General features: G+C 41.3%; 1 protein-coding gene across 3 annotated transcripts in view; it reads left to right on the plus strand.

Annotated features, from left to right (window-relative positions):
* TDRKH (tudor and KH domain containing) overlaps positions 1–12,993 on the plus strand; it is a 1,796,665-nt gene that overhangs the window by 846,650 nt on the left and 937,022 nt on the right. For all 3 annotated transcript variants that reach the window (XM_044079937.1, XM_044079939.1, XM_044079938.1), the window contains exon 7: positions 7,185–7,351. In XM_044079937.1, the coding sequence (XP_043935872.1) occupies positions 7,185–7,351 (167 nt within the window). The remainder of the gene's footprint in view (positions 1–7,184; positions 7,352–12,993) is intronic.

The following is a 12,993-nucleotide window of genomic DNA, read 5'->3' on the forward strand; positions in this document are numbered from 1 at the left end:
CACTTAATTCAGATAAATTATTGTATTTTACATTTAAAAAAATTTTAATCGTATGTAAACATTATTATATGTCATTTTATAGTGGAAGGGATATTAAATATACAATACTATATTCTATTTTTTTAAATTAGATATGTATTTATTCAGTATATTTTGTTTATAGATACTCTATTAAATATGTTTCGGTATCTAGAACTGCCTGTATCTTGACTTAAGACACGAATTAAAAGTATTTATTTACTCGTTTATCATTTTTATATAAGTTAATTTGATCAGGTTTTAGTTTTTTTCCCCTTACTTCATATAGAATAGAATCCCACTTTCCTAATTGGAAGCACTTTTGTATATACTACGTTATTATACTTTATTTTTTGTAGTGTTCCTTTAAATGTTTGAACTTATTTCACATATTTATTTGATTGGATATGAGTTGGTCACATGGTTATTTCATTATTTACATACATGTTTGTGGTATTAATTGATTTTAGGTTCTGATATGCTTAGTGTAGGCATGAAAGCGCATGAATTTTTCCTTAAATTATGCAGAATAACTCTTGTCTTTTTGCGATTTTGTTTTGATAAGTAAACTTTGTTTTTTTGTGGAGGAATAACCTGGTGGTATTTTTGTATGGGTGAGCAAGACATTTGGCTCCCTTGTTGCTGGTTACAGATGGAAAAAGACAACACATTTCATGTTCTCAATACTCTAATGGTATTCAGCACTGTAGCTTTTCTCCTGAGCCTTAGGCCCTGTCAAACAATACAGATAGTAATAAATAACAAGAGAGGCAAAAGTAATAGAGTGGGATGAGGCCAAGCAGAGGTTTGGACTGCACGTTACAGACTGCCTTCCTTACCGTGGATTAGATTGTTTATTTTACCGAGTCTAGACCAGAAGTTGCAATTAAAAAGGGGCTAATTAGTAGAGCCTACAAAATATTGTGTGATGATAAGAATCAATAAGAGAAGGTTTGAAGAGATTGGGAAAAGGGAATGGGAAGGCAATATACAGGAGAACAATGGGAAGATACCTGTTTGGTTCCCAAATATGCAGTAAACTCCAAAAACATTGGGATTTTTGCTTGGAAGTATTTGGCTATTTTTGTACTCCAAGCAGGCTTAATTTCCCTCTGGTACATATGAGAGTAGCAAATGCTGAAGGTACAATGAGGACCGCGAAGTAATCAAGAACATGCCTTTTGGGAATGTGAAGAATTGGCAGATTGTGAAAATCAAAGCACTTTATCAGAAATATTGAAAGAGCAAATGGTTGCACCGTAGCATATTATTTTGAGCTAGGCTGTAGGATTTGTTATACCCAGATATAATAAGACCTTGCTAAGTTTAATACTGTGTGTGCCAGAAAAACAATTAATAGAAAACAGAAGTCAAAATCTAAACCAGCTGCATTTGGAACACTAAATATTGCAAAGGAGATGAAAAAATTGGATATAGGATCTTTAGAAATGTGAAGGAACAGACTACATAGAAATAAATGGAATTTGTTGAAACTATACCTACAGAATAATGTTCAGGGGGAGAAGTTATTTTTAAGGAAAAACAGGAATTGAGTAATTTATACTGTTAGAGTGAATTATTGTTAAAAAGAAAACATGCATAATGCATGAAAATGAAAATTGTTTCCTGTGTTTTATATTTTTTGTTATTTTATGTTTACCTAAGCCATTGTGTACAGTCTAAGAATTTAATAAAGGTGTTTAAAAAAATCAGGCCCATGTCTGTAATGAGCCATAGCTCATCTTACTTAAGGATTGGATATTATTTTAGTGCTGTTTTGGAAGTTGTGAAGAGATTTAGAAAGTTGCTTGAGTAATGGGATTCATGTTTGCATGCATTTTCTGAAGGACATGAAGTCTGAACATTAAATGTATATCATTATTTAGTGACTTAATCCTTGGTGATTTTCCAGGAAACCATAAATTTTATGAGGAACAGATCAAAATAGCGGAGCAAAAATCTGCACAGTTTAGAGGTATGGTTGTCTATAATGGAGTTCTTTATCTCCTAGCTTTCATGTGGGGTGAATGCCAGAAGAAGGAGAGCTCTTTACATTCTGGGCATGTACTGTCGGGGTGAAGTTCTGCTTGAAGCCAGTTCCTAAGTTTAGAAAAATACCACAGCTGGTTGTCTTTCCTTTGAGGAGGGAAGGGCAGATATTTGCCATGTAAACCATTTCCAGATAGATTGCACTCTACAACTTTTGTCATCAATGGCAAGTAACCTGCTAGAAAAATAAACGGTTATCGGTGCCTGCTCCAACAGTTGATGAGCTACTCCCACTGCTTACTTGAAAAGTGGTTCTCTCGGAGGCATTTGTGAGGCAACCACTTGTGCCTTGGTTTACACCTATGAGTACCAGAGTTCCTAGACCATAAATGCATGCCTAAGAACTTTTTTTTTAATAACTCTCTACTTCAGGACACAACCTTCAAGGCATTCACCTCTTATAGGTTCATAGGTAATTAGGCTAGTTGCTCTTGTGGGCCATTGTAAGCCTCGCCAGTTTCCCCAGAGGTGAGAATCAAACCCTGTGCCTTGTGTCTGTGAGGTAAACATCATGATCATTATGACAACCAAGAACTCCATGCCTTAGCTGTCCATCCAGTGTTTGCCACCCTGGGTTTTATTTATTTTATTTTCATTTGTTTTTCAGGGTGGAGTACTGATGTGCATGGACCTTTTTCACACACAGCCCGGGAGTGATGTCTGGTTAAGTGACTTGCTCAAAGTCGCACTTTACTCTTTGACTCTTTTCTAGGTGCACAGGAGACTACTACGCTAAAGGCTTAAGGGCCATTACAAGCCTAACCAGTGTAACGCTATTTTACCCAATAAATGGCTCCTGGGGGCAAGAGAATTGCATGGATTTGTACCTGTGCATCTTACAAATTGTCCCTGTGCATAAGGGACATAGATTCATTTGATTTGTGAACTCACTTAAGGGAAGCCCTACAGTATTATAGCTGGCACATTTTTACTGTACCAGTGAGCCATGTAAACCCTCTGGATGTCACATCCATCCAGTGGCATTCTTTGTAAGATGGGTAAGTCTATATCTATCCTTGGTAAAGTTTAGGGGTCAGATTTTTTTTTAAAATATACTTAGTGGTTAGGGTGAACTGGTGGCATCAGCGGTTGTATGTGTGCTGCCCATTACAGTATGGTGCCTTAACATTTCTCAGTGTAAGGTACCCTTCCTTGCTTCCAAGTAATGCTGCTGAGAAAAATAAAAACTGGAGTAAGAACAAGTAACCCCAATCATGCACTAACCAAGGGGGGTTGATATGGTAAGAAAATTTCTTCTTTTTTGCTTGCTCAATGAGCAGTAACATGAGTTTTAAATTTACAGGAAAAGATTTAGTAGTGCTCAACCTCTTTGGGGCCAGGCATTTCTCTTAACCAGATGAGTTTCATTCATTTAAAATTGTTTCTAAAATACGATCTAGTAGCTTTTGACCTTCAAGATTATTGTTTCCACAATGTCATTATGTACATATGGTAATCCTTTAAGTAATGTACTTAAATAAAAATGTATTAACCATGCAAGCCCACTGGAGAGACTATACCTTTTCATAGGTTCATAGGTTCATACTAGGCTATCTGCCCTAGGGCATTTATAAGCCTAGCCAGAGTGTGTTTGGCTTTCGCCACCCATTTTAAATTAATTTTGCTATGCCCTTTTTCGAGGTTAGTATACTGTGCCTCTGTCTAACAGTGACACAGAAGTGATACCCGGGGTAAAACTATGATCTCCCATCCACTCATCAAGATTCCTCTTGAAGAGAGTCAATGAGGGACTCTGCCTAACCTGGACTGGGATTTTATTCCAGAGTGAAGGGAGCCTCTGGGTTATGAATCTGTCCCTCCAGCATGTCCTATTTATTTCAGTGCTGAGGTTCAAGTCTCTCGAGCGTAGCTCGATGGGATTTGGATTTTCTGAGGTGCAGCATGTCCATTAATTTCGGGTTGGACATGGCTTTATACGTCAGGCACAGATCGCCTCTGAGCAGGCGGTATGCCACTGAGTAGAGCTGGAGTTTCTTTAACCTGGCAGCATATGGCATCTGTTTGAGCCCTTTGATCCTCTTGGTGAGGCACTTTTGGGGTCTTTCCAGTTGCTGCAGGTGTCTGGTAAGGTGCATCCCAAAAGGGGCATTGTACTCAATTATGGGCCTGATGAGGGATGAGTAAAGAGGCACAATGACCTCCCCCGATCTAGATGTGAATCCCTTCATGATTAGGTGGGCTATATAAAATGTTTTTCTAACCACTTTGGCCACGTGGTTGTCGAATGAGAGATTGCTATCAACTTGGGTCCTCAGGTCCCTAATTACTTCTTCTGTACTTAATGGATTGCCACCTAAGTGGTAATTTGTGGGCACTTTGTTTTTGCCAAAGGGGATGACTATACACTTTTTGGCGTTTTGCTTGAGGCCATGGCTCTGGCACCAGTTGTCTGTTTCTATGAGGCCCTTTTGGAGGATGCTTGTGTCGGCTGGAGAGTCGATTATGGTGCCCAGTTTGAAGTCATCTGCGAACTTGGTCAGCCACAGTCCTTCCGTGTTGGCCTGTACCTCAGAGAAATATATACCGAACAAGACAGCTCCCAGGACTGAGCCTTGTGGGACGCCACTTGTAACTGGTTTGGAGTCTGACATGGCTCCAGCAATTCTAACCATGTGGGTTCTGTCCTTGAGCCAGTTTGCAACCCATCTAGTGACATAGGGGTTTATATTTAAGCTGGTGAGCTTATCTATAATGCGCAAGTGGGGTATTGTATCGAAGGCTTTTGCGAGGTCCAGGTAGGCTGTGTGGACCACCTTCCCCTTGTCAATGGCCTTGGTGACTGTTTCAAAGAAATCGACCAGGTTTAAGAGGCAGGATCTGCCCTTAACAAAGCCGAACTGGGTAGGATCCAGTGTTTGTAGGTCCCCAATATCTTTATTTATGAGGTTCATGATGCTCCTTTCCATAGCTTTGCAGACCAAGCTAGTCAGGCTTATGGGGCGATAGTTTCCAGGATCCGTTGAGGCACCACCTTTGTGGAGAGGGACCACTGTTGCTGTACGCCACTCTTTGGGTACATATCCTGTAGTAAGGCTGAGATTGAACAGTAGTTTTATGTTTGGGTTTAGCTCTTCTTGGAGTTCATGTAGGACGCAGCCCGGGACACCGTCTGGTCCCATTGATGCTGTGTTTTTTGCTTTGGAGAGGGCGGCTCTTACCTGAGCATCTGAGATGTCAGGGGGGCTGCACTCTGCTGGGATAGATATTTACCCTTTTGGTGGTGGTGGGGGGGGGGGGTTGCGCTGAACCTGTCAGCTAGGATGTTGGCAATGTCTGTGGATTCGATGTATTTTTTGTCATTTTGGACTAATTCTGAGCATATCTGGGAATTCCCACCCAGGTTCCTAACATAACTAAAGAAAGCCTTGTAATTATCCTTAGTGTCCTGTGCAATTTTTCTCTCGAAGCTGGCCTTAGACGACTTTGAGTGCCCGTAGTTTTTTGCTAATACTGATTAGAGATGCCTTCCCTTTTTGGGATTTTGCTCTATCATGTAGTAGCTTCCTCCTTCTATTGTATAGTTTGTTTATGGCTGGGGTCCACCAGACAGGACGCCTGCCTTTGGAGGATTAGATCTTGATTTTATTTGGGATTGCATGATCCATGCATTCCTGAAGGTGTTCATAGAATGTGTTTATAAAGGATTCTGCGGTCTGGGCCGTATTTTCCACAGGCTCGGGGGCTTTGAAGGATTCCACCTCTGTTTTGAGGAGTGTGAAATTTGCTTTAGAGAAGTTTTCACTGTGGTTTTCTGGGCAGGGGGTGGGGTCGGGATGTGAATATCCAGTGAGATTAGTTTATGGTCTGATCTTACCAATGAGGGATACACTTCTGGTCTGGAGCATAGAGTCCCCATGTTGGTGATGATCAGGTCCAGTATGTTTTCCCCTCTTGTGGGAGTGGTAACAAGTTGTTCCATAGCATTTGAGTTTATAAATTCTAGGAACCTTTGGGCTAGGGTGTTGGAGCTAGAGTAATGCTCCCAGTCTATGTTTGGGTAGTTGAAGTCGCCCAATATAATGGTGTTTGGGGAGACCTTCATATTTTCCAGTGTTCTCAGGAAGGCAGAGTGGGGTTCCTGGGTTTGGAAGGGTGGTCTGTAGCAGGCTATAAACTGGAAGGCAGTTTTACCCACTGTTATTTGCACATGGATAATCTCTGATGCTTTGTGCTGTGCCACCAACCTGGAGGTGTGGGTATCTTTGGTGAATATTGATACTCCCCTTCCTTTTGTGGTTTGGTCCAAGTTTTGGGGCCGAAAAGCATGGTATGAGGAATAACCTGGTAGTGCTGGGGTGCTCTCGGGAGCCTTGAACCAGGTTTCTGTTACTGCACAGATATCGATGTTCTCCATGCTAAGGAGAGTTTCGAGTGTGTGCATCTTGAGGTTTAGACTTCTGGCGTTGAGTAGCATTACTCTTTGTTTCTTATCCCTTGTGATACCTGTGGAGGTGGGTTTGTCTTTTGAGCCTTGCCTAAAAAAGGCACTATGGGGGAAGCAAGAGCCTTTGCCAATATCCGAAAATCCAGGGGTAACAGGTACAAGCCGTCCCAAGAAATATATCTAGATATTAGACCCATTTCCCTCAGGTAGTCGGGGTGATCTGGGAGCAGTGTATTCTAAATTGACTTGCTTGGAGTCACAGATAAGGCAAGTGAAGTTTATGGGAATCATACCTAGGACTGATACAGGATCAAGGCCTTGCAATATGCAGTCTTAAACCTCTGTTTTTTGTTTACCCTGTAACACTGTTGTATTAACACTCACATCTCGGGAGGGTCCAACTTAATGTATACTGGACTGGACTTCGTTGCATTCACATCTTGATGCCATTTAATGTGCTCAGTGCTTATTTCAGACAATACTGGAGATGCTGAATTGCCTGAGGGAAATGGGTCTAATATCTAGATATATTTCTTGCTAAAGTCATTTTTTGTAAGGTGATCATGTTTCCAAAATCTGATTCCCTGAATTTTTAAGCATGATGGTTGCAGTTGTGCTTGATATTTTCTGAATGTTTGTTTTTTTTTTTCTGCTTGCAGTAATAATTTTCAGTTTTTTTTTTTTTTTTTACTGGTGTCCTGGTATTCTTTAGTTCCCAGCCCTGATCTCAGCTTCCAGCCAGATGAGCATCTTGAGGTCTGTGTTTCTGCAAGTGAAAATCCCAACCATTTTTGGATCCAGATCCTAGGCTCTCGAACTCTGCACCTTGATAAGCTGACAAAGGAGATGTCACAGTACTACAATACCTGTGATAGAGAAGTGAGTATGCTGGTTACAAATTGGCTGTATGTGAAAGCAAATTTGGAGAAAGCTGTGTAGGTATTGTAAATGCTGTTTAATTGATTCATAGTATTTTGAATTTGCCTTTTTGTGTAATAGCTGTTAGTCAATTTATTAAGGCAAAACAATGATCCAGTGAGCTGAACTAATTTGGATATGTTTGAATAACTGTACAACAGATTAATGGATTAAATTGATGTTTTAACCAGACAGTAGGTTTAAACATTTGAACTGTAGCTATCCTATATTGTGGGACCCCAGTAGACTGTTTTGAGTCGACTCCAGAAGCCATCTGCTGTGCAGTAGTTCCTATGCATAGAAAGATAAAACCTTGACTACATCACAGGAAACCTGAGTTTTGCTTGCTCAAGTGCTAGTAGAAGTTGTCTGGGGAAGAAGGGAGTGAGCGGCTGCAGCTACCTCGCTTACTCTTGTGGGATGGCGGCAACTCTGGCTCACCATATGTGCAACAACCTAGCAAGAGGACTAGGTGTTAATCTAGCACATTTCAAAGCTAGCCAAGCTCACGTTACTGTGGCACATTTGTCCTAAGTAGGGGAGGGTAGGCCACCTGTTGGACAGCAAGCTGTCCTGTTTCCTACAAATCAACTAACACTGGGGAATGATAGGCTGGTGGGGATGCCTGTACAGGGGTGGCTGGGCCATAGGCTTCTTGCCTAACCTAGAAATACTAGGTTGCCATTCTGCTGGAACTAATTGGTCAGTTGGAAAAGGGTAATGGGATTTTTTTTTTTTGCTATCCCCAGTTTGGAAGGTTTTCTTTCTTTTCTTAGCACAGGGGGGTGGAGGTGATGAATGCTTTCTGTTGCATCCACCTTGGCATAGTTTGGATCCCAAGTTGTATTCTGTTTACCCATTTTGGATGTCACTTTTAATGTCTTGCGTTTGGCTTGGAGGATGAAGGAACTGTTAATACCCCATTTCCTGTCGTCCAGTGGTATAAGGTTTGATTCCTTTAACCTCTCTTGCTTAAATGTGTGACTGTAAGCAAGTCACTTAACCAGACTTCACTCCTGGCCTGTTTGCAAAAAGTCCATGGTGGTCAATGCTGCACCCAAGAAAACAAACAAATATCCTTTTTGGATAAGTTCCTGTGTTAAATGCCTAAGAATCTCCAAACTTCCATATGTTCCTGCATTTGCCAAATCATGAGCCAAGATCCACACAGGCATCAAGTCATGTGCTTGAATGAAGAGCTTAGGTTCAGACACTGCTTTAAGTTCAAGCATTGCCATCCAGCTAGCAGTACACATAGTGGAAGAAGCTAAATTCTGTCTATCCTTTTTTACAAAAAGGCAAAGACTGAAGGTGTCTAGTGCAGCAGCTAAAGGTAGACTTGCTAGCTTGATAAAAGTACTGGTGGTGACGCAGTGTGAGAGGGTTAAGAAATCAAAGGCACAATTGTAGTTATATATGTTTACGAAATCTGCCCACAAGTTGTCATGATTTGCCACTCACTGTCAAGGGTTGAGCTCACCAGTGTCATCTGGTAACAGTGAGCTGCAACCTGTAGCACCCATTTTTGATGAGGAGGGGTGTCCCATAATTTCTGCACCACTTCTCCCATGATTAGCCATAAGCATGTTATGGAAACTTAATCTGCCCCCTGGAGTACTTCCTCAGTATATGCTTGGTAATTGTACCCCAGAACTTTATTGTCTCAAAGAAGGGAGGATAGAACTGTATTTTAGGTAAATGCTAGGAATGAACATAAGTAAAAAAATATCCATGCACTTGTATAAGATGTAAGAGAAAAAAAAGTGAATGAAGGGAGGATGTCTCGTCTATAGCAGTGGTCTATTCGAATATTTACTGCTATGGTAAGTTAACTTACACAACTGTACTGTGTTTACCATTGGGCACTGCTGCAGTAGCCTAATCTATATAAGCAAATTACCAGGGATTAGAAAGAAAAGATGGTGGGAGAAGGGTTTAAATCCAGGCGACCCTGAAGAATAGTGTTAAAATCTGATCTGGACCTGGAAAAATAATTTTGTTTGCACTGTTTTGGAAAAAGTATATACAGAGGACCAAGTTGCTTTCTCTAGAATACTTCTGGAGTCCACCCTATATCCAAAAATCCACAGAAGAAGCCAAAGCCCTGGTAGAATGGACTCTGACATTGCCTAGAAGTGACCTGTTATGGAGAGAATAAATGTAAACAACAGTATGAGACAGCCATTTAGAAATTCTGTTTTTGCACTTATTGTCCCCTTGTCTTATATTAACAGGAAATAAACAGTTGAGCCAAACTCCTGAAGGTATTATTTTTGTCAAAGTATCTACATTGTCTGTGGATATCCAGGGTAGGCAAAATCCTCGGTCCTTAATTTTTTTATATCTGGAAAGAAATATGTAGATGAGTAGTTTAACTCAAAGTAAACTTTGAAATCATGTTGGGCATAACCATATCCTTATGAAAAAATGAGATAAGGCTGAGTCATAAGAGCTTGTAACTCTGACACTAAGGGTAATCACAAGGCTTTCTTTAGTTATGTTAGGAACCTGGGTGGGAATTCCCAGATATGCTCAGAATTAGTCCAAAATGACAAAAAATACACCAAACCTACAGACATTGCCAACATCCTGGCTGACAGGTTCAGCGCAAACCCCCCCCCCCTTCCCCACCAAAAGGGCAAATATCTATCCCAGCAGAGTGCTACCCCCCTGACATCTCAGATGCTCAGGTAAGAGCAGCCCTCTCCAAAGCAAAAAACACAGCATCAATGAGACCAGACGGTGTCCCGGGCTGCGTCCTACATGAACTCCAAGAAGAACTAAACCCAAACATAAAACTACTGTTCAATCTCAGCCTTACTACAGGATATGTACCCAAAGAGTGGCATACAGCAACAGTGGTCCCTCTCCACAAAGGTGGTGCCTCAACGGATCCTGGAAACTATCGCCCCATAAGCCTGACTAGCTTGGTCTGCAAAGCTATGGAAAGGATCATCATGGACCTCATAAATAAAGATATTGGGGACCTACAGACACTGGATCCTACCCAGTTCGGCTTTGTTAAGGGTAGATCCTGCCTCTTAAACCTGGTCGATTTCTCTGAAACAGTCACCAAGGCCATTGACGAGGGGAAGGTGGTCCACATAGCCTACCTGGACCTCGCAAAAGCCTTCGATACAATACCCCACTCAGGCATTATAGATAAGCTCACCAGCTTAAATATAAACCCCTATGTCACTAGATGGGTTGCAAACTGGCTCAAGGACAGAACCCGCATGGTTAGAATTGCTGGAGCCATGTCAGACTCCAAACCAGTTACAAGTGGCGTCCCACAAGGCTCAGTCCTGGGACCTCTCTTGTTCGGTATATATTTCTCTGAGGTACAGGCCATCACGGAAGGACTGTGGCTGACCAAGTTTGCAGATGACTGCAAACTGGGCACCATAATCGACTCCCCAGCCGACACAAGTATCCTACAAACGGGCCGCATAGAAACAGACAACTGGTGCCAGAGCCATGGCCTCAAGCTAAACGCCAAAAAGTGTATAGTCATCCCCTTCGGCAAAAACAAAGTGCCCACAAATTACCACATAGATGGTAATCCATTAAGTACGGAAAAAGTAATTAAGGACCTGGGGACCCAAGTTGATAGCAATCTCTCATTCGACAACCACGTGGCCAAAGTGGTTAGAAAAACATTTTTTATAGCCCACCTAATCATGAAGGGATTCACATCTAGATCAGGGGAGGTCATCGTGCCTCTTTACTCATCCCTCATCAGGCCCATAATTGAGTACAATGCCCCTTTTGGGATGTACCTTACCAGACACCTGCAGCAACTGGAAAGACCCCAAAAGTACCTCACCAAGAGGATCAAAGGGCTGAAACAAATGCCATATGCTGCCAGGTTAAAGAAACTCCAGCTCTACTTAGTGGCATACCGCCTGCTCAGAGGCGATCTGTGCCTGACGTATAAAGCCATGTCCAACCCGGAATTAATGGACATGCTGCACCTCAGAAAATCCAAATCCCATCGAGCTACGTGCTCGAGAGACTTGAACCTCAGCACTGAAATAAATAGGACATGCTGGAGGGACAGATTCATAACCCAGAGGCTCCCTTCACTCTGAAATAAAATCCCAGTCCAGGTTAGGCAGAGTCCCTCATTGACTCTCTTCAAGAGGAATCTTGATGAGTGGATGAGAGATTGTAGATTTACTCCGGGTATCACTTCTGTGTCACTGTTAGACAGAGGCATAGTATACTAACCTCTAAAAAGGGCATAGCAAAATTCATTTAAAATGGGTGGCGAAAGCCAAACACACTCTGACTAGGCTTGTAAATGCCCTAGGGCAGATAGCCTAGTATGAACCTATGAACCTATGATGCTGTTTTTGCATGTATCAGAAAAAGGAGTAGCAATGTTTTCCAAGTTAAGAACTTGAGTTCAGCCTGATGTACGTTTTCCATCTGAACTAGCTCAAGTTTCATTAGCTCAAAAACTGAGATCCAAACAAAGGGCAACCTGTATTCTAGATGGATAAATATAAAAAAAAAAAACTTTAAAAATGTTTGACTTGAGGCTGGGTAGACAAGCTGGGTGAGATGTCTGAGAAGTAAATCTTGACATAAGAGTAAGAAAGGCCAGAGGATAGTAATGCTCACAGATATTGAAAACTAGAGGTATCTGAGCCTTAATAGGGTCCTGGTTCTTAGTTTGACACTAACTGGTAAATCTGTTCCACCTTACTCATATGTAGTCTTTTAGTTCATATTTCTTAGCATCCTTTCTCAGGAAAAGTGCCTAAAGGAGTTAAAACTCTGATCATCCAGGCAGTCAGTTGAAGAAGTAGAAAGTTACACATGTATCCCCCTGGGATGCCATATTATACTCAAGGGCCATTGTGTGGCTATCATTTCTTCTGTGATACCTAAAATTGTCCCAGAAATAGCATTGGCTAGAGTCTCCAAGAGGTTGGACAGCATTCTAAATTCCCAGCTAGCTTGACTGTCCCATACCAGGGAAAACTATATCTCTGAAATCCATGTGCCCTAGGTTATTTGCATACTTTAAATTATGGTTGTATATCCAGCAGTTTTCTACTGTTCCTTCTGGATTTTTCAGGGTTTCTCTTCTTTTCCTAACATTTCTGATTTTGCCCTTTAGTAGTTGATTAACCTGTCTGATTACTGGAGAAACTAGTCATACCAATCTGGGTGTAGCCACTTGTGTAGGCCTTTGCTCCACAGATGTTAGTATTCCTTCCATAGAGGTAACTCTGATGGTATCCAGAGAATACAGGATACTAAATAATGCAAGATATTGGCAAAACGTAAATTATATGCCCACTGCATCTTTTTTGTATCTCTTTGTTTTGAAACTGTATTAATGTTTGATTCCACTGCATTTTGTTTTTTGTAATGTTTCTAGTTATGGTTACGTTACATTTACTCACTCCTGTGTATTGGCTGTGCTGTCTAGATAAGTTTCTCTGAAAATATATACTTCCTCTGTATGACCCCAATAGAGACTAAAAACTTCCATTTATGAACGGTTTATGGAAAAAAAATGTCTCTCGGGTCCCGTCTCGTTTTTTTTTTTTTTAAAACTACCCATAGTACCTTCCAAACAAGTTTTGTTT

Source organism: Protopterus annectens, chromosome 8.part0 (assembly GCF_019279795.1).
Source record: "Protopterus annectens isolate FY-2018-M chromosome 8.part0, PAN1.0, whole genome shotgun sequence".
Taxonomy (NCBI): domain Eukaryota; kingdom Metazoa; phylum Chordata; order Ceratodontiformes; family Protopteridae; genus Protopterus; species Protopterus annectens.